At 39.3% G+C, this 27,026-nt stretch overlaps 1 protein-coding gene across 2 annotated transcripts in view; it reads left to right on the top strand.

The window, feature by feature from the left end:
• Nucleotides 1–27,026, top strand: part of MICU1 (mitochondrial calcium uptake 1) — a 271,707-nt gene that overhangs the window by 221,576 nt on the left and 23,105 nt on the right. For both annotated transcript variants that reach the window (XM_036734251.1, XM_036734250.1), the window contains one exon: nucleotides 14,942–15,050. In XM_036734251.1, coding sequence (XP_036590146.1) covers nucleotides 14,942–15,050 — 109 coding nt within the window. The remainder of the gene's footprint in view (nucleotides 1–14,941; nucleotides 15,051–27,026) is intronic.

Raw genomic sequence — 27,026 nt, 5'->3', positions numbered from 1 at the left:
CACTCTATTTCTTAGCCAGTACCAAGGATCTGGTATGGCTAGGCCACCTTCCCTGACATTTCTTTTCATTAATCTAGAGGAAAAATTTTTAAAGGAAGTAGATTTGATTTGATTTAGTCAAGGATTTGATCAAGGCTGTGATGAAATTATTAAAGTGATATTTTTTCCACTTAGTAGTGTTTTATTTTTTCCAAATACATGTAAAGATCATTTTCAACATTTACTTTTATAAGATTTTGAGTTCCAAATTTTTTCTTCCCTCCCTTGTCTCCTCTATCCCCAAGATGGCATGCAATCTGATATAGGCTATACATGTACAATCATATTAAACATATTTCCCCATTAGTCGTGTTGTGAGAGAAGAATCAGAACAAAAGGGAAAAATACGAGGAAGAAAAAACAAACAACAAAAAAGAAAATAGTCCTCTTTGATCTGCATTCAGACTCCGTGGTTCTTTCTCTGGAGGTGGATAGCCTTTTCCATCATGAGTCTTTTGGAATTGCCTTAGATCATTGTATTGTTGAGAAGAGCTAAGTCAGTCAAAGTCGGTCATTGCACAGTGTTGCTGTTACTGTGTACAATGTTCTCCTGGTTGTGCTCACTTCACTCAGCATCAGTTCTTGTAAGTCTTTCCAGGTTTTTCTGAAATCCGTCTGTTCATCATTTCTTATAGCACAGTAGTATTCCATTACATTCATACACCACAGCTTTTTCAGCCATTCCTCAATTGGTGGGTGTCCCCTCAATTTCCAATTCTTGGCCAAAAAGAGCTGCTATAAATATTTTTGTACACTTAGGTCATTTTCCCCTTTTTGTGATCTCTTTTGGATACAGATCTAGTACTGCTATTGCTGGATCAAAAGGTCTGCATAGTTTTATAGCCCTTTAGGGATAGTTCCCAATTGCTTTCCAGAATGGCTGGATCAGTTCACAACTCCACCAACAATGCATTCGTGTTCCAATTTTCCCACATCTTCAACATTTATGATTTTCCTGTTTTGGCATATTAGCCAATGTGATAGGTGTGAGGTGGTACCTCAGAGTTGTTTTAATTTGTATTTGTCCAATCAGTAGAGATTTAGAGCATTTTTTCATAAGATTATAGATGGCTTTAATTTTTTCATCTGAAAACTGCCTGTTCATATCCTTTGACCATTTATCAATTGTGGAATGACTTGTATTCTTATAATTTTGACTCAGTTCTCTATATATTTTAGCAATGAAGCTTTTATCAGAGACACTGGCTAGAAAAATTATTTCCCAGCTTTCTACTTGCCTTCTAATCTTGGTTGCATTGGCTTTGTTTGTGCAAAACCTTTTTAATTTAACATAATCAAAATTATCCATTTTGTATTTCATAATGTCCTCTATCTCTTGTTTGGTCATAAATTCTTCCCTTCTCCATAGATCTGACAGGTAAACTATTCCTTGCTCTCCTAATTTGCTTATGATATTACCTATTATGTTTAAATCATGTACCCATTTTGACCTTATCTTGGTGTATGGTGTAATATGTTGGGCTATGCCTAGTTTCTGCCATACTGTTTTCCAGTTTTCCTAGCAGTTTTTTTCAAATGGTGAGTTCTTATCCCAGAAGCTGGAGTTTAAAGTGTTATTTTTAGAAAATTAAATGTTTACAAGGGCCTTTTCCCCAGGATTCCCTGGGCAGCACCAACTCTCAGAGTGACTTTTCCAGCCATTGGCCTTTTGGCTTCCATCTGCTCCTCTTTCTCACAGCCAGTCATGATGTAGCAGAGTATTAGCAAATCTCTTTGGACTCCGCTGAAGACAGGAGATCTGGATAGGAATGGGTATGATGGGATACTTTGTTTAGAAACTCAGAAGCACCATCCAAAAAGCAAAGCCCCGAGAGGTTTGGCTTCTGCTTATGAGCATCATTAACTGACTTTACTTTGTTTTATGCATAAGATGAAACATGAGATTGGCCATAAATCTGGATGTTTGACAGTAAAAGATACAAGGATTTTCCATGTTAACTTCTAGACATTTATTCACACCATCAAATAAAGTGATGTACACAAGGTAATTATTAATGTGCTCCAATTTAATTGAAATGTCATCACCTTGTTTTATGCATATTAAATTCTTACAACTTGCACCTATGTATATGTGGCAGAATTCAGCAGTAACTTTATAATGAATCTGGTGGTTTAACTTTACCTCTAATATAAAGTGATTGAAGTATTTTTTAAATGTTTACAAAGATGCAAGTAATGAAAATGGCTTGCATTTCCCCGGTTACCGGACCACATTTGGAGAAAAACTTGAGGTCTGCATTCATGGTAGCTTTTATTGGCACAGGACTAAAGCAGTAAAAATATGAAGCAGGAAGGTAAACAAATGAAAGACTCTTCTGGGGGAGAGGAATTCATGGTAGAAGAGAGGAGAGAACTAGTCTGTCTTTTACGGGAACATAGATGTAACTCTGGGCAGCTTGGTTTTGATGCCTGAGGGATGCCTTCAGTGACTAATTAAAAATCAAGTCAGAGTCTGTTTGCACATTCATCCACTGCCTGTCTGAATCACACCACAGACACAGAGGAGCTCATTCTTCACTTCCTTCTCATCTTATCTACCCCAACAGTGGGAAACTGTAGATGTCTAATAATAAAAACATAATTCCTTCTCTGTTTGCTTGCTTTAATAAAGAAATTTTAAGGGAATGTATTAAGTAATTGAGTATTTCCATTAGTCTGCTGGCTACTAGCATGGAAAAAATCCATGGTTGTGATTAGCACATGTGTGTACTTGCATAAGAAATAGAACACGTGGAATCAAGTGGCTCTTTGTCTCCTCTGATCGGATTTCAGTAATAAATCCAGTTACGGGGAGAGCATCTAGAGGACATCCAACAGCCTCAAGATCATGACATATGTAGGTGGAACTGGGAGTGTTTCATTTGAAGAGAAGACTTAAGTGATAGCCATCTTCAAGTATTTGAAGGGCTGACATTCTTTGGCCCTGGAGGGTAGAAGTTACCAAGAGGTTAATGTAGAAAAAACTTCCTGACTATTTGAGCTAAAATTTTTCAATTAAAAATTGAAATGAACTCAGTGGAGGTCTTTGGGCAAAGCCCAAATGAACACTTATTAAGTGTGTCATAGAAGGGATCTTTTTCAAGTATAGGATAAGCTAAATGACCACTGAGGTTCCTTCCAACTCTGAAATTCTGTGGTTCTGTAAAGTAGCTACCCAGTCTCCATTCCATAGCTTTTTCCTTCCCATCATACAGTTCTACAAAATTTTACAAATAGGCTTCTATTCTAAACCAGGCTTATATTATTATACTGGCCTCAGTTCCTGTATCAAAGTAACGTGATCTTTCCAGGCCTCTCCCCCCACCCCTGGCTCCTTGCAGCAGATTCCAGCAGTGTCAGGTCATGAGACATAGTTTCCAAGAACAGGGTAATATTTTATTTGCTGTCACTTTGTAGTCACTTTATAGTCTCCATATCCCAAGTGCTTTGCACATAGTGATAGCTTAATAAATGCTTTCTCATTATTCCATTTGTCTCATTGCATTATTATATAATCCATATCTTTCCATCTTCTCCATGAAAATAGCATGAGATACTGATTTTGCTAAAACTGTATCCTCAACATCATACCATCTCTTTACTTATTTTGAGTATCACCTCTTTGTTGATTCTTTTTGTTCAGCCATTTCTCATGGAAAAGTCCATTCTTGTTTGCCGGGGAAAGAAACCCCAGAGTCAAGCAAGTTCTACCTTCCTCGTCAGTTATCTTCAACCAAGCTACACCAAGCAAAGGTCCTGCCCCTACCTTGATCCTCCATTTTCTTCCAATACAGCCAAAAATAACAATAATAATCCTTTAGTTTGCTTTCCTCAATAGTCTCAGCTCATACCAAGTTTTAGCACTCCTGACACCATTTTGACAGGACCATGTTACAATCTTGTATTCATCTTATATTATCTGGTCTTGCTTCCATCATCTTTACATTTTACATCATTTACAAGAGCTAAGTTGGTTAGTGAGATCTTTGGATATCCACTTTTTTTAATTGAATTTTTTTTCCATTTTCAATCATTATTTTTTTCTCCCCATTCAGTCTCCCCTACTCCCATTTATCACATAAACACAATCAGGCAAAACCAATTCCATTATTAGTTATGTCCAAAAATCTATTTCTTATTCCATATATTAGCCCATCATCTCTTTTGTGAAGTAGGCAATGATCTTCATTAGTCCAGAAAGCATGAGCGACCGTTTAGTTTATCAGAATTCTCAAGTCTTTCAAAAATTGTTCATTTTTACAGTATTGATGTTATAGTATAAATCAGGGGTCACCAAACTACTCTTTACCCACCCCTCTCCCCAGGGCCATATTTGACCCTAGAGCTAAGAATGGTTTTCATTCTTTAAAAATGTAAAAACTACTCATTTCTCAAATATATAAAGAACAAAATCAAATTTATAAGAATATAAACCATTCACCATTTGATAAATGGTGAAAGGATATGAATAGGCAGTTTTCAGATGAAGAAATCAAAGCTATCTATAGGCATATGAAGAAGTGTTCTAAATCACTTTTGATTAGAGAAATGCAAATTAAAACAACTCTGAGGTACCACCTCACACCTATCACATTGGCTAATATGCCAAAAAAAATTAAAAAAAATTATAAATGTTGAAGAGGATATGGGAAAATTGGGATACTAATGCACTGTTGGTAGAGATGTGAACTGATCCAACCATTCTGGAGAGCAGTTTGGAACTGTGCCCAAAGGAGTACCAAACTATGTATACCCTTTAATCCAGCAATACCATTAGTAGGTCTGTATCCCAAAGAGATCATAAAAAAGGAGAAAAGACCTACATATGCCCTTTTTATACTAGGCCTTTTCATGGTGGCAAAAATATTGGAAATTGAGGGGATGCCTATCAATTGGAGAATGGCTAGACAAGCTGTGGTATATGAATGTAATGGAATACTATTGTGCAATAAGAAATGATGAACAGGCAGATTTCAGAAAAACCTGGAAAGACTTGTATGAACTGATGCAAAGTGAAATGAGCAGAACCATGAAAACATTCTACACAGTATCATAAACATTGTGATGATCAACTATTGTATTAGCAATTTTGATTTGAAGATCTTTCCCACCCATTAATAGGCCATGTGACCTGCTTATGTCACAGGAAGCCTAAGTTACATGGTAGGAGGAGCTTCCTGAAAGGAAAAGGAAGTTATGTCACAGAAATGCAGAGAGAGTGAGACAATATGGCTGCTGGTGGCTGCTAGTGGCCACCCTCGTGATTGTTAAAACTGAACAGGCTAACTTAGCTGTACTGTGAGTTTGTTTTGAGAAAGACCCCAGCAGGGGGTTGGAGAGGTTTTGGGATGTTGAGGCTCCATGTTGTGATTTTCTGTATTGAATGTTTTGGGCTCCTTGCTGTTATGATGAAGTGGACTGACTGGCTGTGGGAGCTCAGCATGTGGTTATGGGATATGGTTCTCTGGTGTCTGAATAAATGTTTTACTACTTCTACCTTCTTTATGGAGAGTCTTGTATACTTTGCATTACAGAACTACATAGACATTTTGACAATTATCGTCTACGTTGTTATTATTGCCTTACTGTTTCAACTATGAATGACTCAGCTCTTGTCAGCAACACAGTGATCCAAGACAAATACAAATGATTTGAAGGAAAATGCTTTCCACATATAGATAAAGAACTGATGGACTTTGAGTGCAGATCGAAGCATACTTTTTTACTTTATTTTTCTTTTCGTGTTTGTTTTTCCTTTTGACCTGTTTCTTCTTTCACAACTGTGACTAAGGTGGAAATATGTTTTACATGATAGCACAAAATTTAGAGGACGTCAAATCCACTCCCCTCATTTTACCTAGGAGGAAGTTAAGGTGCAAGTGACTTACCCAGGGTTACATAGTGCTCCAACCATTTTGGAAAACAACTTGGGAACCATGCCCAAAAGTGCATTCTCTTTGACCCACCTTACCACTCCTAGGCTTATACCCCAAAGAGATCAAATAAAGAGGGAAAGGATTCATATGTGTGTGTGTGTGTGTGTGTGTGTGTGTGTGTAGATAGATAGATAGATATGTGTGTGTGTATGTATAAGAATAATTACAACAGTACTTTGTGATGTATCAAAGAACTAGATACAAAGTGGGTGGCCACCAGTTTGATCTGTTTCTTCTTTTACAACCATGACTAATATGCATATATGTTTTACGTGATAGCACATGTATAACCTGTATCAAATTGCCTACCATTTTCCGAAGAGGGGAGGGGAGGGAGAAAAATTTGGAACTCAAAATCTTATAAAAATAAATGCTAAAAATTGTCAACATGTAATTGGGGGAAAAAAATAAAATACTATTTTTTTAAAAATATAAAAACCATTCTTTTCTCATAGCCTGTACAAAACAAGTGGTGGGTTTTGGGCCATAATTTGCTGCCCTTGATATAAATTGTTCTTCTGATTCTATTCATTTCACTCTGTATCAATTCATACAAGTTTCCTATGTCTCCTCAAAACTATTTTTTCCTCATTTCTTGTAACATGATAATAGTATTCTATAATATTTTTGTACCACAATTCTTTTTTGCCAGTACAAAAAGACTGCTATAAATCTTTTTTGTACATACAGTACCTTTTGCTTTTTCTTTGATGTCTTTTTCTAGCTGGATCAAAGGACATAAACTGTTTAGTAACTTTTGTGCATAATTCCAACTTACATTCAAAAAGGGTTGGGCTAATTCATAGCTCCATCAATAGTGCACCAATATGCCTGTTTTCCCTCAGTGCCACCAAGATTGGTCATTTTCTTTTTTGTGTGTACTTTGTCAGTCTCATGGGTAAAAGGCAGGAAACTTCAAAATTGCTTTAATTTGCATTTCTCTAATTATTAGTCACTTAGAATATTTTTCCATGTGACAGTTTCTTCCCTTGAGAACTGCCTGTTCATATCCTTAGACCATTTATCAATTGGGGAATGGTTTTTATTCTTATAAATATGAATCAGTTCTTTATGCTTCTTGGGAATAAGACCATCATCAGAGAAACTTGCTGCAAAAATTTTTCCCTGTTAACTTATTTCCTATAGATAAGATTACTTAGCCATATTGGACTTGTTCATATAAAATCTTTTTAATTTTATGTTATCACAATTGTCTTTTTTACCTGTCTGATTTTCTCTATCCTTTGTTTGGTTGTGAATTTCATTCTCAAACATATGTTCTGAGATGACTAACCCTAAAGTATTTTAGTCCGTGAGATCCTAACCAATGTTTCCTCTGAATTCTTTGAAATTTGCTTTCCCCAAACCTAGGGAGCATGTCAGAATATGTCCAGATTTCCTCTTCTTCTTTATCACACATTCAAAGATAGAGTGGTCGCTCCTTCCTTACCTGATATTCCCATCATTTCATGATTGGTCATGACACTGATTAAGAGTTGTTAAGTCTTTCACAGTTGTTTTCCTTTACACTGTTGAAGTCATTTTCTAACTTGTTCTTGTGGTTTTGCTTACTTTGCTCTGCATCTTCATACAGGCCCTACCTGGTTTCTCTAAATCCATTTCTTCCATTTATCAAGTCATAATAATATTCTAGTTCATATACCTTAATTTGTTCAGCAATTACTTAATTGGTGGTCACCCACTTTGTATCTAGTTCTTTGCTACATCAGAAAGTACTGTTGTAATTATTCTTGTATATATGAGTCCTTTCCCTCTTTATTTGATCTTTTTGGGGTATAAGCCTAGGAGTGGTAAGGAAGTTCATTGACTTTTTGGGCATGGTTCCCAAGTTGTCTTCCAAAATGGTTAGAGCACTGTGTGACCATGGGTAAGTCACTTGCACCTTAGCTTCCTCCTAGGTAAAATGAGGGGAGTGGATTTGATGTCCTCTAAATTTATGATCCTATGATACTATAACCACCTCGCAACTCCAGCATTGCATTAATGTGCTCATTCTCCCAAAGTCCCTATAGCAGTTGTCATTTTCCTTTTTTTTTTTTAACCATTCTTGAAAATCTAATGGGTGTGAAATGGAACCTTGGAGTTCTTCCAATTTATATTTCTTATATGTAACATGGAGCATTTTTATGTGGTTGTTGATAGTTTGCCTTTCTTCTCTTGAGGGTTGCCCGTTCATATGCTTTGACCATTTGTCTATTAAGGAATTGCCTTTATTCTTATATAAATCATTTCCTTATGCCAAACCTTAGACGTTGGAGCTTTATTAGAGAAATTTGCCGCAAATATTTTTCTCAGAGAACTGTTTTCCTTCTAATTTTAACTTCAGTGACTTTGTGCAAAATCTTTTACATTTCGTGCCCTAGAACATTGTCAGTTTTTGTAAAAGGTGCCATGCACAGCTGAAAATATGTATATTCCTTTATTTTCCCATTCAGTAATCATCTGTCATGACATCACCTCCATGATGTCATGGTCCTCTTCAAGAACAAAGGACAACAACAACAACAACAATCATCAGAGATCTAGCTAACTTTTCCAAGATTCCATTCAGATCATTAATATATTTCTTATTTATCTTTTCGTCAGATTTGTATAAATCTGAAAAGAGCACATTGTGATCTCCCTATAATTTTATAATTTTTATTTCACGTGCTTATACAGTCAATCCTCAACTTCCATGGAGGTAACATTCCTAGAAAACAGCACAAAAGTCAAAAAACATGAATGCTAATTTGTTAAATCTATGGGACATAAGGGGTTAGGTTGCCATGACCACTAAAAACTAATCTTCTACTAGAGAGTGCTGAAAATGCACTTTTCTGCATACAACTCTTTATGACAAAACATTAATTCTGATAATATGCACTTGTCCTAACACAGTAACCATGAAATAACCCATGAAATGCAGGGGAGAGGAGAGGCATCACCACGTGGGATGGAGGGGCAGGGGCAGGAGCAGCTACATCAGAACAACCCATAGGTAAAAAAAAAAGGGAAAAGAGCAACCTGCCATCTCTAATTTCCCTTTTGGATCTGTGGTTGAACTGTTCCCAGATGTGCCACACCAGGAGCCCAGTGACATGGGGAGGTGGGATGCTCACTCAAGCAAGCACTGGCAAGAGGTCAGGGGTGACCATCAGCTCATATACCCACAAACTTAGCCCCTTTTCCATTTTTTCAATTCCTTCAGTGCCCCCTGGAGAGGTTACGTTAGCATTTTCTGGAGCAGATTCATAAACACTTTTACAAATACTTTCCCCCTTTTCGTGGACATATATTTGTATATCACGCTTCTCATTTTTTCTCTACTGCACATAGCCATAAATGTGCACAGTTACCAACACGAAAGTGAAACATGTTACAAATAAAATCACACAAATACTTAAAGTCACAAAAGTTAAATGCAGACAATATTGAGGACAAAAGAGAAGGAATCTGATCAGCACTAGTAATCTGCAGTTGAATTGATCTGTTTCTCCTTCTCTGCCCCTCCTCTCTTCACCTAGTCCTCACCCTTAGATCTGATTCTTACATTTTCTTCCTCTTTTTAATATTCCCCTTATGATCAACCCTCCTTTTCCTCATCCCAACTTGAAATTTGCATTACCTGTGGCTGTTCCCTCCTTAAACCCTTTCTCCTTATACCCTACTCTTCTCTTCCATTATCCCTGCCTATATCACTATTGAGTTTAATGCTTTTCTATACCAAACTCTATGTGTATATATTCAGCTCTCCTTAATCTGGTTCAGAAGGAGGGAGATCATGAGAGTCTTGCTCCTTCCCCCTTCTTCCCACATACATTCCTCTCTTGCCTTTCCTCTAAGCATACAGAAGAAAAACACACCTATATTTGACTTCTTCTGCAACCCTTGAAGATACTACGATTCTGAAGGGACCCTTAACTCTCTTCCCCCATTTAGAATGTCAGAACTTCATTACTGTTTAGCAACTTCCAACTGCTTAAATGTATTTATCTTTCTAAGTTATTCTTGATCCCTGCATTTGAATTTCAAAGTTTCCACTTGGCTAACAATCTTTACCCTGTAGGATTATACTTGGTTTTGTAGGCTGTTATTTTTGGTTATATGGTTTTATCTTTTGCCTTTTCAATTATGCTATTTTAAGATTTACTGTCTTTTATACTAGTCTTTGCCAAATCTGGTGTGATCCTTTGACTGTCAGCTCAGGGTACTTGAACTCTTTCTTTCTGTCAGCTTGCAGTATTTTTTTTTTACGTGGAAGCTTTGGATTTTGGCTGTGGCATTCCTGGCTATTTACAGTTTTCAGGATTTCTTCCAGGAGGTGATGAACATGTTCTTTTCCTTCTATTTACTTTTTGCCCTTTGCTTCTAACATATACAGACAGTTTTCTTTTAGGATTTTTCAAAATATAGTGTCTACATTTTTTGTTTCATCATGGTTTTCAATATGTCTAATGACTTTTAAATTGTCTTTCTTTCACCTGTTTTCCAGATCAGTTTTTTTAAACAGTAGATGCTTTATATTTTCTTTATACTTTTTCCAGTGATTTTACTTTGTTCTAATACTTCTTATTATCTCATGAAATTGAATTCTGTTTGTTTCATTCTGTTTTGTAGGTAGTCCACTATTTGGGTAAGCTTTTACACTTTTCACTTCTAGGCTATTTATTTTCATTTCATTTTCTTTCCAAACTCTAGTTTTATGTATAATTTAATTTTTTTATATCTTGTTTCATTTCTTTTAGCCACTCTAATAGTCTTTGTGGCCAAACCATTTTCCCCCTCTGAAATCTTCTTGGACTTATTTCAGGATTACTCTCTTTCTAGGTTTACCTCTTGGGTTTCTCTTAACTCATAGAATGTCTTCACTGACCTGAGTGTTTTCTTCTATTTACTCATATTTTCCACCTCCATTCTTGGTTTAGATTTCATGCTCAGGCCCTCCCCTCCAGAGCTCTTAGATGGATTAAGTAGGCCTCATTTGGTTCTGTCCTTCTGTAACCTGGATGCCACTGCTCATCTCTGGATGATGAGATGGCTGGTATTAAGCCTCCCCTAGTTTCTGTCTTAGTCTTGTGGTGGTCCACCACAGGTTCTGGTCTCATACAAATTCTGTTAGAGAACAGATAGAGTATTGGACTGGGAGTCAAGAAGACTTGAGTTCAGATCCTGTCCCAGATATTTCCTATATCTGTGACTTTGGCCAAGTCACTAAACCTCTCTTAGCCTGTTTCCCATCTGTAAAATGGGGATAATAGCCCCTACCTGATAGGGTTGTTGCAGTGATCAAATGATGAAGCCCTTTACAAGCCTTAAAGCAGTATATAAATGCTAGCCATCATCATTGTTATTACTATTATCATTGTCTTCTACTTGCACAGTGTCCATTAAGGAATCGGTTTCATCCCACCTTCTGGCTCTACCAGACCCCAGCGGAATACTGCATAAAGTGGTGCCTAGATGCTGAGTTGGCCCTATCTCCTACTGTTGCTCCAAGTCCTCTGAGGACAGTGACCCAAGAGAGTTGTTCTGTCCCCTACTTCTGTTCTGACAAGCCAGGGATCAAATCTGGCTTCAGGTCCTCAATTATGAGAACTCCTCATGGCTTGTAACTCCCCTGTTCAGAGTACTATCTGGTTCCAGGTCCATTTGCAGGAGCTCATACTGACTTCCCTGGCATAGGCCTGCTTCCCACCCCTGCCAGCTTCTGGCCTGCTTACTGCGCTCACTCTGGCTTCCCTGGCACAGTTTCTCTTCCTTGCTCTGCTGGCTTCCAGGTTTACCTGAGCTCACACTGACTTCCCTGGTACAATCCCTCTACCTGCCTCCAACCCCTCCTGGCCATCTTTTTGTGCAGTTCTGGACTGGATTGAGGCGATTCCTTCTGGGTTTTTTTTTGTTTTCTTTATCATTAGTCTTTCTGGAATCCTTTTCAGGTATTTTATCAGTAGCTCTAATAATCTCCTAATATATAGAACACAGTGGCCTAGCCTTCTTTGGAAATGTTTTCCCTGCCCTTTACATGAAAGTTATCTCTTTGCAAAGGCTCTAAATAGTAGTAATAGCTTATGTTTCTATGATACTTTATATTCCTTATTTTATTTAATCGTTACAACAGCCCTGTGAAATATGAGTTAGAGTATCAGCTAAATTGGTGCCTCAGAGAGGTAGTGGCCTGACCCAGGATCATAGTGCTAATAAATGGTTGAACCAGGTTTTGTGATTTCGTGATTCCAAGTCTTTATGGTCTAAGCAGAGCAAAAGATTTTTAAAGTGTAAGATGATTTTCCTTAGGCAACAAGTTGCTTCTTCATGTTGGGCTGTGGGAAAAGGATGACAAGCACAGCCCTTCACACAAACCACCAAGGAAACATCTGATTGCCTTCCAAGAGATTCCATCCCAGACCAAGATTTATTTCCTCTCTTGGGTCTTAGGTGCTAAGCCTGCTTACTCATGTCATCAAGCACTAGGGCAGTGTAGTGGAAAAAAGTGAAAGAACCAGTTTATAGTCCTGGCTGTGCTCATAACTAGCTGTGTGACTTCACACAAGTTATTTAACCTCTCTGAGCCTAAGCTCTCCCATACATAAAAATGAAGATTGGACTAGATGATCTCCAAAATGTCCTTCCTTAAAGTTACAAAATTCTGTGACTCTAAAATGAGGCAGGAATCCTTTACGTCCCACATAGGCAATCTCTGTCACCTCCCAGCTTCACTGATCAAATGAGAGTGATAGATGGAGAGACAGATGGGCATTTGTGTCCTGGCAACTGCTTCTGGGAGCTGCAGCCACGGCTGCTGAAGACCCAGAAGAAATTCTCCCCATGACATCCTCAGCACTGTCAAATGATACAAATGTGGAAATGACGTAAAGGAAGAGACATCATCATCTATCATCTGTTTCACCTCTGCACCCTGAGCACCATGGGCCTTTCCCTCTCACCTGCAGCTGAGACCTCCTGTTTGTGGTGTGTCACCCTTGAGAGTAGGAACTGTGTCCCTGGGACTTAGCACAGTGCTTGGCACAGAAACATTGCTTAATCAATGCTTTTTCATTTGTTCATTCATTCATAGATAAAAAGAATTTTTCAAAGTGCTGACTGTGGGCCAGGTTTTCTTCAAAGTTCTGAGGATACAGATACAAGCAAACAAGACGGTCTTTGCCTTAAAGGGACTTACATTCTAATCAAGCACTTAAAGGGGAACTGGAAAGCATGGGATGGGGGCACCTGCATAGGGTCAAGGGGTCTCTTGAGGAGGAAGGGAAGTCCAGAGAGGGAGCATGGAATGGTGGTCTAGAGTCAGGACTCAGCAATCTGGAGAGGGGGCAGAGGTTTCTCTAGGGTGTCAAAGCAATGCCATGACCTAATTTTAAGGATACCAGAAGAGTTCCTTTAAGTATATTTTATTTCATTTCAATTCAATAGACATTTATTAAGTACCTGCTACATACCATGTTTTGTTCTAGACCCTAGGGATACATACACAAAAATGAAAATAACCCCTGCCTTCAAGGAGTTTACTGATAAATAGAAGTATGCATAGTATGGTTTTACATCTTTCTGTCTATCTGTCTGTCTGTCTGTCTCTCTATATATGTGTGTGTGTATGTGTGTGTGTATAAATAGTCTATATATATATATATATATATATCTATACATACATATATATGCATGCCCACATACATACATATGTGTGTATATGTATTTGTGTTAAATGTTGGCCTTTTCTAGTGCAGGGTAGAGAACTCTGGTTTGGAACCTAAAGTGGAGCCAAAAAAATAAGTTACTTTTTTTTAAAAGAGAGAGTGTTCCAGGCATGGAGGACAGCAGGTAGAACATTATATATGGGAAACAGCAAGCAAGCCAGTTTGGCTGGAACATAGATATCTCTATTAAGGGAGAAAGCTATTCCTCACATCCTGATCTCAGTTAGTATTCTCTTCAGCTTCAGTAGAAAGGTGGAACAAGGCTGAGTAAAATCCAGTGTCTGTTAATAGCCTCAAGGTGCCTCAGGGGACCCTGTTGTCATAACAGGTCTTGTCTTGCTGGGGTGGAGCCCCTTTGTAAGTTTGAACTTTTCTGATGCTGACATTCAAGTCATTCCTAGACTTATCTTGGTAGTTTTCCTTTGTACATGTCAGCTCTTGCTTTAAACAATACATAAGATGACCGACTTTGTTAGACTTAGCTCTTCTGAGCAATGCAAGGATCTAAAACAGTTCTATAAGACTTGTGATAGAAAATACTGTCCACATCCAGACATAAAACTGTGGAGTCTGAATGCAGATCAAAGCATACTATTTTCTCTTTCTTTTGTTGTTTTCTTGTTTTTTCTTTCTCATAGTTTTTCCCTTTTGTTCTTCTTCTTTCACAACATGACTAATGTGGAAATATGTTCAATATGATCATACATGTATAGCCTATGTCAGATTGCATGCCACCTTGAGGAGGGGGGAATGGTGGGAAAGGGAAAAAGTTTAGAATTCAAAATCTTATAAAAGCGAATGTTGAAAACTAAAAATTAATTAATTCATTTTTAAGTAACAATACACAAAAAATAAGATTATCAAGCCTCTAGCTAGTTTGAAGAGTTTCTTCACACAGTAAGCCTTCATCAGAGTGGAGCTGATAGATTGCTTGTGTAGCTTTTATTTTGGAACAGTGTACAACAGCGGCCTTGCATTGGGTTCTGCTCTGTACTGAAACATTTCCCTCGTGTGGTACTGACTGTGGTGATTCTTTAGGGCACTGAAGCATCACCATAATAGTAGGCATCTTTGTGGAAGAAGTATATGAAGGAGAATACTGAAGTTAAGCTAATAGTTGGCCTGCCTTTTACAGCAAGTGGAACGTTGACTTCTTTTTTTGCATTAATGTCCAGATTAGGCATTCCTTCACACAGTTCTTGTTCTGAGCCTGCTATTTTTTGATGATGAAACCATGTTCCCTTCTGTTTTCAGGGCCTGACATTTGAAGAGGTGGAAAACTTCTTTACTTTCCTGAAGAACATTAATGATGTGGACACTGCCCTGAGCTTTTACCACATGGCAGGAGCATCCCTGGATAAAGGTAATCCTGGAAACTGAGTCAGATGACCCAGAGTATAGTGTGAAAACTAAATGTTGAGCTGATGGCTTCCTGGGGACCCGCCCTTCCCCACAGTATGGATGTTATTTGAGCTTGCTCCCAAGTAGAGAATTCATTGTCATCACCCAAACCTTGCTTTTGACACGAGAGAACTCAGCTCAACAATCATAGCTCTTTCCTAAGACCCCTGGTGGGACAGTCCTCACCTCTACTACTGTACAGTGACTTTTGTCATCATGTATATGCACATTTTTTATAGTTCCTTTATGTTTACTGGTGTAGTGCAGTGAAAAGTAGGACTCTGAATTTGAAATGTATGAATTTGTGTGACTTTGGACGAATCCATCTATCTGAACCTTTATTTCCTCATGTAAAAAATGGGACTAATAATATTTATGCTACATAGTTTACAGTAGCTCACCAGTTTCAACCCTTCTGTCTTTGTCAAAGTAAAGTGCCATATTCATTATCTGTCTTCCAGTGCAGTAGGAGCTGTGGGCTGAGGAGGGCTGGCTCACACCACCCCCACCCCCTTCTGCCATGGCCTGAGGCAGGCTGCCCAATTTGTTCTTCAGCTATAGGTTGCAGGCTCTGCAGCAGCCTGAGGCCACAGAGGGAACCACTATTTATTGTAATATTTGTGTCTTTCTTAGCCATTTAAGGTATAAAACTGTGCTACCATTTTATGAGGTTCCTGCTTTTTACGTGTCATTGATAAGTTTTTGAGCATTGTACCCGTAACTCCATTTTTACATAAGCTCTTTGGGTTTTTTTAAATTGTGCCATTTTGCATAGCCCAATGATTTGGGGGAACATATGTCTCAGAAGGACTGTCCCATACAGGGATTAGACATATTCTGCTTCACCACAAAGGTCAGAACCAGGAACAATAGGTGGAAGCCATGGAAAAGGAGACAAGCTTGATATAAGCAAAAACTTCCCAATAGAGGTATTTGCAAGTGGAATGTGCTTTCATGGGAAGCAGTGAGGGAGTCTTGGTTAGATACAGAATGGACTAGAAAGCCTCTGAGACATAATCCTCTCCAATTCTGAAATTGTATCATTTTTAAAGATGCTTACCATAAGGTGCAATCTGTACATGATTGTTACCTTCTGTTTGAAGACAGGCAGAAATGGGATGAATGAGAGATTACGAGAACTGACTGAAACAATGGTCTTTATATTAAGCAGTGTCGAGAGAGCAGAGCACAGAAAAGGTGGGAACTTTTGTGCTTCTGACCCATTAGCATCCATCAGACACATTTAAAAAGATAAGTTTTTCAGATTAGCAGAAAATAGAAACTTAAAAGGAAGGAAAACAGAACAGGAAGGAAATAAGCATTTATTAAGCTCTGTGTGCCAGGCATTGTGCTAAGTACTTTAGAAATATTATCTCATTTAATTACCTCATTTAATTTTACAGGTTAAGTTGTTTGGGAGTGGAAGTGTGAGTATCAGAAAATGACATATCTGTGAAGTTCCATCCTCACTTCTGCAGAAGTTAGAATAACCATTCCTTTTATAGCATTAGCATTGGTGTGGAAACTCAATGACACTGTCCTGTAGACTTGTCTCCTGAAAGATGTTCTAACTTTGAGCTTCTGTTTTCAACTGCTTTGCCCATGTAAACCTAGGCAGATACCTTCTTTAGGGTATTTAGTTCTCTCTTTCCCCCAATACCCAGAGAATGCAAAGGCCAGTTCTCAAGATCAAAATCTCCCTTTTCCCTAAAGGGGAGAAAATCAGAGGAAGATAATGCCTGTGAAATCAAAGAAGATTTTTATTAAGTAGAGAAGAAAAACATGTACATTGGAACTACCCAGCTTACACTGGGTACTACTGGGTACTGGTATTATGCCAAGTAATGGATGGGGAGAGTATATATACTTTGCAAACAAAGAAAGGCAGAGAAAAGGGATGAAAAGGCAGGAAATCTTAAAAAGGAATGAGTTAGGGAACCCCATTCCCAATAGGAGGGGGAGATCCAGGAGGAATTCCAGGTATCTGAGCTATAGCCCTTTGATATAATCAGAATACATTCTTGGTGATAAGCAGTCAAGGCTTGGCCACAGACAATAAGAGGCTATCTCCAAAAACCATAAACCAGGATGTATCTGAGAGCTCCATAACCAAGTTAGGAAAGTCTCTTAAGATAAGGATGTCTCTTAAAGGTCCATAAACCACCAAATGGCTCAGGGTCTGCTTCAAAGCTGCTATGAGCTTACTTGGCTTCAGAGTTGCTGATTTTCTGCACATCGAGCTGGGTTTACTCTTGGTTACTGCAAAAGATTATTGGTATGTCAGCCACTATCTTAGCTAATACAGCCAGTCCCCATACAGCCCTTCTCAATTACCTGGATAATTGGAAAGCTCAAGTACACCCATCAGGAAGTAACAGAACTGGGGTGGGGGTGAGGAGGTTGTTAGTGGTGATCTTAACTGAAAATTTTGTAGTAGTTGTAGGTATATTTTCAATTCATGACTCGCAGATAATGGGGACAGGGGACAAGATATAGAAAGTACTAAGATATCACTCCAGCTTGAGACCGAGACTAACATTTTTCTTCTAAGCACGTTGTCCACTATAAAGACATTGTTCTCTTTTCCTATACGTACCCACAGTCTCTTCTTGCCCCATTTTGTCTGCTGTAGCCCCTTCACAGACATCTCATTCACATAGCTTCTTCTATCCCACCCCCAATGAGAATACAAGTTAGCAACTTTCAAGTACTTACACTATATATTTCTTTCCCTTTCTGTCCTGCATTATGTGCCCTCTTGCTGTCAGAAAAGTCTCCATCCAGACAACTTAAAGAATACCATTGTGTTTGCCTTCTGGATAACACCCTCTTGTTTGTGTACCAATATGATAAGACATGGAGACTTGTGCATGAGGAACAGAATCTTGAAGGTTCGGAGATGATTGCAGCCACAGGCTTTGTCTGTTACTAATGTGGATTTACCTCCCTTGGGAATGTACCAGAGTCACTTTGATTACTTCTTTCCTGTACCTACCTTTGTCAAGTTAAAATGGACTGAATCCCCGGGTCCATCTTACAAGGTCATCATTAGGGAATGCACAGCCCAGGGATGATAGTTGGTTGATACTGACTGTAGGCACAACATGTGAAAACTGCCACACCTTCTCACTCCCCACCCCCGGGGGGATGCAGGGTTCCTTCTTGAGCTCCATATTCTTCCTCAGAATGAACCATGAGCTGCCCAGCTTCTGGTGAGCAATAGAAGCTCCCTTTCTCTCCTTCCATACTGGTGTGAGGAGGTCTGGGGCATAGGCTCCATCCAGGTTTGACCTCACGGGACCAGATAGATGTAGAATCCAACCATCTTCAGCTCAGAAGACAAATTCCCTTCAGCGATGCACAGGATTGGAGGCCTCTAGGCCCAGTTCCCTTTCTACTGCCTATTAGAGAAGTCTGGGTGCTCTGTCTAGTTATATACCACTCTTTCCCCCTTATACTCGATGCCCAGAATTGTACTTATCTAGGCTGACTTTCTAATGACTAAAGATAAAAAGTTCTGGTAGGAAGTCAAGAGAAGATCACACATAGTGTGCAAAAATGAGTGATAAAGGCATGGAGTTTTTTTTTTTTTAAGGTAGTGCTGTAGAAAGACAGCTGGATTTGGCAGCAGTTCAAGGCTCTGGGTTCATATCTTGTTTCTCTCACTCTCTGTGGGACCCTAGGCAAATCACTTCTACTCTCTGAAAGTCAAGAGCAAAAAACCAGATAATTGGTAATCCTCAAAGTCTCCCAAAAGCCCACTTATCTTTTTTACCTGATATCCTTCTCCTCACCTTCTAGAGAAAGAACTTCCTGATAGTGGAGCTAGTATGGCTCTAACACAGGTCTGTAAAGTAGATTGCAAGCCACTTTATTGCACATCATTCAAAATCAGTTAGCTGGACCTCTGCCTTCCTTAGGAGAAGGAGGTGGACTCAGCAATGTCTGAAAGAACCTCTGATCTCTCCAGTGCTCACGGCACCTTTGACTTAGTCAGCCCAGACCTGGGAATGCAGCCCACATCCTAGGACTGAGCTGACTGTGTCTGTTTGTTATCATGGGCCAGTTCATTGTGCCTTTAGCCCAGCAGAGATGCCAATAGATGAGAGGCTTCAACAACAGAGAATAAAGCAAAATAAATGATATTTACCTCACTCCCACACTGCAGCTGAATTCATTCTGTCTTAGCTCCTGTACAGCCTCTAGGAGCTAGCATAAAGAATATCACAACAGTAGGGGAGAGAGAGAAGGAGGGAGGAAGGGAGGAGAAGTGAGAGAGAGAGAGAATACGTGTAAGCATAGCTCATCAGGCTGCTGAGAAGAAAAAGTGTTGAAATTAAAGTTCTTCATAAGTGACACCTGAAATGTATAGGATTAGGATAATATCTGTACAGGAATGCCATCTCAAACTGTGCTAGACTCCACAAAGTGGCCTGGATGCACAGGATTCTCCCACCCCACATTGCCAAACATATTCCACCTGGGCAATTCATGTTTCTGTAATGTCAGAATTGTCAAAGGTTCCCAATCAAACCAAAGGGTTACAGAGGCAAAGGAAGCACCTGCTACCTTTGGTCACCCCCTGTTGGCAGATTGAGAAAATAGCACCTCCTGCTGTCCCAAGCAGCTGCCACAGCCTCATCTTTTGACCAAGCAGAGCTGTGGAAAAGCTCATATAATGGAAGACAAACAAAGCAGAGTTTTAAATTTCCCATCTTCCATGACTGAAGTTAAATACTAAGTGTGGCCTAGGCACAGAGATGCCCAGCATCCCTGTAGCAGGAGATAGCAGCACCAGGTTCCTGATAAGGAGTCAAGAGACTGAGGGTTCCAGTCCCTACTCATGTCCGAATTAGCAGTAGACATACCTCAGAGATATTGCGGGTTCAGTTCCAGATCATCATCATAAAGCAAATATCTCAATAAAATGAGTCACATGAATTTTTTTATTTCCCAGTCCATATAAAAGTAACATTTATACTATACTATAGTCTATTAATTATGTAATAGTATTGTGTCTAAAAAAATAATGTACATAATTTAAAAATACTTTATAGCTAAGAAATGCTAACCATCATCTGAGCCTTCAGCGAGTTTTTCTGAGCCTTCATCTTTTTTGCTGGGTCTTGCCTTGATGCCGATGGCTGCTGCCCAATCAGGAGTGGCAGTGGCAATTTAATAAAATAAGACAACAATGGAGTTTGCCACATTGATTGACTCTTCATTACATTTGAATATTTAGAGGCCATTGCAAAGTTATTAATTGGCCTAATTTCAGTATTATTGTATCTTGTTATAGGGAGAAAGAGAGAGACAGGGAACAGCTGGTCAGTGGAGTAGTCAAGAACATACATAGCATTTACCAATCAAGTTGACCCTCCATATGGGCACGGTTCATGGAGCCCCAAAACAGTTATAGTAGTGACATCCAAGGTCACTGATCACAAATCATAGATATAATAATAATGAAAAGGTTTGAAATATTGTGAGAATTACCTAAAGGAGGTACAGTGTGAGCACATGCTATTGGGAAAATGGCACCAGTGGACTTGCTTGACCCAGGGTTGCCACAGACCTGCAGTTTGTTTAAAAATCTTTTTAAAAAACGCAGTATCTGCGAAGCTCAATAAAACAATAGCCATATGACCATAGGTCACTCTAGTCTGTATGACCCACAGTTTCTTCATTTATTTTAAAAGATATATGCAGGGTATACTGGGTGATCTTTAGGGTCCATTCTGGCTCTATAGTGCAATGAGTAACACTGAAAGGTAGCAAAAAATGGGGTTTTTAAATTATCCAGAAGCATATAATACCACTTTTTAAATATCCTGACACTGGATTTGATGAATCAAGGTGTATGTTGACAGTAAATTACCAAGAAATATATTAAACAATTGGCAAGTAAAAGTCCAGCCAGTTTTCTTTTGAAATACAAACACATCATTGTTTTAAAATAGCATTGTTGGGGTTTCTTTTAAGCTAAGAAAACAGCTCCTGTGACTTTTTCAGGATCCAATTACAATACGCTGAAGCTGTCATGGGGAAGTTGCTGACATGATGTAAAGGACCCCCATCCTGTGAAAGTGCCCCACGTTCACTTCTCCAGACCACCTTCAAAGCTTGGCCATGCTGTCCCAAAGCAAGGCGAGTTTAAAAGGCCAGAGGTGGAAGCCATTGTGTAGTTACAAATCAGATTTTAATATTTGTCTTTATTAAAAGTAGTTCATATTTACATAGCACTTTATGGTTCATTTTCCTTGTTGCAAAAACCTATGAGATAGGTAATATCTTGACATAGCTTTGGCAGTCCAATCAGAACAAGAAAATGAATTTAAAAGGGCTGAATTGCTGCCCTTGTCAAATTTTAGGGTGTAGATGAAAGGGCTGGGAGTGTTAGGAGAATTGCAGGCCAGTGACCTGAAGTTACAACTGACTGATGACCAGGCAGTGATCTTGGGGTAGCTCCTGGGATACGCTTACGTTGATTCAGCCCACTCTTATTTATTTTTGCTAATGCAGGCAGTGAGTGGCCCAGAAAAGAGCAAGTCTCATAAACTGCCTTTGGCTTTGGAGTCCGTGAAATGAATATAAGTTTTGTCTACCTATTTTGTTCTTTCTGAATGAATTCACATTCACTGAGGGAATGATTCAGGGGTGGGGAACCTGCAGCCTCAAGGCCAATATGGCCCTCTAGGTCCTCAAGTGCAGCCCTCTGATTAAATCCAAACTTCACAGAACAAATCCCCGTAATAAAAGGATCTGTTCTGTAAAACTTGGGTTCAGCCAAAAGGCTACAGGCCCCCCACCCTGGATTTGTCCTATCATCTCCCTCAGTCCTTATCAATAATGATAATAATTATTGTTGTTATGGTTATAGCTCGCATTTATTTAGCACCTACTACGTGCCAAGAACTTTACAAGTATTGCCTCGTTTGATCTTCACCATTTTACAGTTGAGGAAACTGAGGCAAACAGAGGTTAAGTGACTTGCTCAGGGTTAAATCACTAGTATGTCTTTGAGGCAGGATTTGAATTCAGGTCTTCCTGACTCCAGACCCAGCACTCTATCCTCTGTGCCACCTAACTGCCTATATTCCCTTACTCTGCCATTATGTACATCAGCCCTGGATTATTCATTTTGACTGAGGAGAGTGGAAGCATGGAGAATCGCAAGCAAAAGTAATTTATGATGGATTTGGAAATGTATTCTGTGGTCTTAGGGATGGCTTCCAGAGTGGCAAGACTGGACTAGGAGACCCGAGACCAAGGCCTCGCTCCCATCTTGGTTGTCACCCTGTAACCCTGGACAAGTTAATTAGCTTCTCAGTGTGTCACTCTCTTCATTGGTAAAATGGAAGAAGGGGGCTTGGACTGTCGAGATGATCTTTAAGTCTCCCGCTCTGGTCCTGAGAGGGAAGCAGCCTAAGTACAAGTGGGCCGGCAGAGAGAAATCAGCCAGCTGCTGCTGTTGTTCTGTTGAGTAGAAAACTTGTGTTTAGGTAATCAGAAATCGACCTTGAACATGTGTGGCTACATCAGACTAAAACAGCCTCATTGGAATGATTGCAATCATAGCGAATAGGATTTAGAATAATTCATCATTAAAATAATTAATGTCAGGGTACTGGCTATTGCTGACACTTCTGTTAACATAATTTGCTGTTAGACCTAAAATATTCGGTCTTTGCCAATCATCAGTGCCTACCCATGAATGAATGTTTGAACATCTAGAGATATTTCTGTCATATTTTATCTCTTTAAACATGGCATAGAGCCTTAAGGTAATAAATCATTGGCCTTCAGGAAGGAACTATAAGGAAAAGTTTAATAAGTTTGCTAATTCTTTTCTCCCTGCTAACTAGCCTTAAGATACATTTCCTTGTCTTTCACGTTTGCTAATGCTGATAGTTGTCTGCATATTGAAGAATGGCTAATACACAATAGCATCTTTTTCCCTGCCATACTCACTAAATGTTTTCCTTTAGAGAACTTAGCCATCTGTTATAAGCTATTCCTATTTTTGAATCTTCTTCCTTGCATGTTGTTCTAAGTGGGTTTCTCCTCCTCCAGTGTCCATGTTAGTGATGTTCTTGGTACAAGGTCACTTTGCATCAGTTGGGACATTGCAGAAGCCATGTCCACTAGACTTAGTCATTGAGAGAGCTATGTTTAAAATGAGACAGGGTGTGGCACTCCAGGCTGAAGCCGGCCCTGCATTTAGCACTGCTCATTGTGCTCCAAGGGAATAGGACATTTGGAGATGGGTAACTCTCTGAAGTCACTGGCATCTAAGACCATAGAGCGATACCTTCCTTAACTATACACTCTCTCACTTGCTCTCGCTCTTGCTCTCTCGCTCACTCACTCTCTCTAAAAATTAGAGAGCATCTCAAGGGCTTTCTGAGTAATTTAAGAAGTCTGTTGAAGAAGGTAATGGAAGATTGGGCATAACTCCTTCCCTGATGGCTTGCTGCGATGGAAAGTTGGAGACATTTGAGTAGAAACTAGACTCCGCAGTCCTCCATCACTCAGGAGGCTTCTTTTCCACGCAGGAAAATATAGGCCTGCCAGGTAAAATTGTTCAAACCATTATAAAGCATCTTTTACCAATGATTCAGTTATTCTGTGGGCCAAATCATCTCCTCTTGTAGAGAAAGATAGTCCATTTCACATTATATCTCCTAGTAGTCAATAGGGTTCTGGACTTGGAGTCCAGAAGACCTGACTTTTAATGGTACCTCCAACATTTACTAGATCTGTCTTCATGGGCAGGTCTCAGTCTTTCTAAGCCTCAGTTTCCTCATTTATAAAATAGAGATGAAAACACTGCTGCTACCTACCTCACAGTGTTGTGATGAGGAAAGCATTTTGGAAACTTTAAGCCATTATAGAAATGAGTCATCGATGTCTTTATTGGACTTGAAAATTTTAGTCCATGAGACTGTCTGTCTTGAAACCCCTTCATAATCATTTCTGCTGTCCCATACCAGCATTGTCTGGTATAGAGAGGAAGGAATGGGTGTGTGGTAAAAAGAGGGCAAGGAATAACTAGCAAAACTGTGTTGTAGTTATAAAATTGGCTTTGTCCCTAGCCCTGAATATTTTTCTTGGAAGTGTCTGTTAAGTCGTTAACCTGACTCTTGTAGTATTCAGAGCCTTACAGGGCTCTGAGAGGTTTTAGAAAATGCACACAGAGCAAATAGTATCTGGCTCATCCTGGGCTCCTAAATGAATAATCAATGCGGGTAGAGCTTAGCCGGGGCAGTTAGGTGGTGCCATAATGCATAGAGCACCAGACCTGAAATTAGAAAGACTCATGTTCCTGAGTTCAGATCTGGCCTCGGACACTTCCTAGCTGTGTGACCCTGGGCAAATCACTTAACCCTGTTTTCCTTAGTTTCCCCATCTGTAAAATGAGCTACAGAAGGAAATGCCAAATCACTCCAGTATCTTTGCCAAGAAAACCCTAAATGGGGTCACAAAGAGTCAGACACAAGTGAAGACAACTGAACAGCAGCAGAAGAGCTCAGTTTATCAGATTCTATGAAAAAGAAATCACTTCTACATCCCCAGATGCCAGCAGGGCTATCACACAGTTGCCCCTGACACATACAGATCAATTTGGCCCGGTCTAGCATGTGAAACTTGTGGGTCTTCCATTTTGTATCAGCAGCATGGAGAAGGCAGGCTTCACACCATTTCTTCCTTAGAGTCAGTCTGCTAGAATGAAAATTACAGTTCTCAGTACCTTTGAAAATACATCCGGCTGAAGTTTTACACAACCCCTCACAGGTTGTGTCCTTCACTCAGTGTTTATGAGAATTTATATCTGACATACTGTCATATTTGTAATTTGTCCCCTACAATATCATGGAATCATTTAGACAGTATGGCATAGTGTAAAGAATGAAGTACTCAAAAACAGGAGAGACCTGGATTCAAATCCTACTTTTATCAGTTTTTAGTTACTAGCTGTGTGATTCAAGCAAATCACTTAAACCTCTCAGAGCCTCTTTCCTTATCTGTAAAATGGCTATAATAAAATCTGTAGCATCTATGGAGCAGAGTTCTTATAAGGATCAAATGACATAATGTCTCTAAAGTGTTTTTAAACCTTAAAGCACTATATAAATCACAGGATCACAAGATTTTAGAATGGAAAGCACCTCAGAGACTATCCAGTTCAACCCAAATGTCAATTTATGGCTACTATTATGGTGAATTGTAATACAGAGGATAAAGCATCATGGCTTTGAATCTCTGCCACTAATTTTACCTGTGTGACTTTGGGAAAGTCACTTAACCTCTCTGGGCCTCATGTTGCCCCTGCGTGAAATGAGGTAGAATGAACCAGATGACCTCAGAAGTCCTTTCCAATGCCCTGTGAACAAACAAGATAGACACAAGGTAAGTTGGAGATAATCAGCAGCGATACAAGTGAAGGTTCAGAGTTAGGAACCCTTGGCACGTGTCTAGGGGATAGTGAAACATAGAATTTGGAGAAGGGGCCTCTGTCTATGGGCTGGTACAAGGTATTAGAGGACCTAGACTGCAAGGCAAAGGAATGTGGACTTTATTCAGTAAATACTAGGGAACTGCTGAGTTTTGAGCAGGGGAACAATACAGTCAGATCTGTGTATAAGGAAAATTAATTTGGCACTGTCAGTGCTGTGAAGGATGGATTAGAGGAAAGAGAAGAACTGTTAGCCTGACTCCTGCTATGGGGGGGTGGAAGGAGCAAGAAGCCAGGAAGATGAGGGGCAGTAAGACTAGAAAAGGAGAGAGAGTGTGTATGAAGCAGAATCAATAGGATTTAGCAAATTGATTGGGGTTTGGAGCTGAAGAAGAGGGGCTAGGTATTAGTCATTAATTTATTCAATTAACCCATTGCCAAAGAGCAGAGAGCAGTGTCTCAATAGTGATGCCAGGTTTTGATGGTTAGGAAAGACATTTTGAAGGGAAGAAATTGTGAGAAGTCCCAAATAATGGGTTGTTGGGTAGAGGTGTCCTGGATTTGTGCATGGGCACAAATGGTGATGTTTTGAAATGAACAAATAAAACTTCTTCCAGCTCACAAATCTTTTTTATAGTCTGTGGGAGGTGACTAATTCTGAACTTCAGGTCATGGTTGCGTTTTGTAAAAACATCTATGTGTGAGAATCAGTGTTAGTCCAGATTTCATTCAAGACAAAGTAATCAATTTTTTAAAATGAAATTATTCATGATGAAGACTAAGAATCTTAAATTCTAAAGTAATTTTTTTTGTGCAGCAACTTTCTCTCCAGAGACATGGTTTAATTTCCTAAGTACAATGCCCCTGAGAAACTCTAAAGATTGAAGGGGGTTAGCGAACTGGGCAGAAGGAGATTACAGGGTTGCATTGCCCATATGCAGAACTGGGTTGCAGTCCCAGGGCAAGGAGGAGCACTGGCATAGAAGAGATTGTGGCTGGAGAGGATCAGGGACTCTGGTCACAGTTTCAGGACATGGAAGAGTGCTTATGGCCAATCATAGACCATAGCACAGGTCAGGAGAGTAGTAAACGCACCTCTCCTTAGATCATACCACCTTGAAAGAACTGAAAATTTACAGAGCCCCAGAACTAGCTCCAAAAATAGCAGCATGAAAAACCTAAAGCTTGAGACAATGCTTCCCCAATCCCAGGAGCAGAGTCCAACTTTAACATCCAGTTAACAGTAAAAAAACAAAAGACAAAAAACAAAAAAAAACAACAGGCTGGGAAAATGAGCAAACAATAAAAAAGAACCTGACTATAGAAAGTTACTCTGATGACAGAGAAAATTAAAATACAAATGCAGAAGACAACAGTCAAAACTGTTGCATCAAAAGCCTCAAAGAAAAATGTGAATTGGTCTCAGGCCCAAAAAGAATTCCTAGAAGAACTCAAAAAGGCTTTTAAAAATCAAATAAGAGA

The sequence above is a fragment of the Trichosurus vulpecula genome, chromosome 8 (genome assembly GCF_011100635.1).
Source record: "Trichosurus vulpecula isolate mTriVul1 chromosome 8, mTriVul1.pri, whole genome shotgun sequence".
NCBI lineage: Eukaryota > Metazoa > Chordata > Mammalia > Diprotodontia > Phalangeridae > Trichosurus > Trichosurus vulpecula.
The sequence above is the reverse complement of the archived record's forward strand: the minus strand, read 5'-3'. Positions and strand labels throughout refer to the sequence as shown.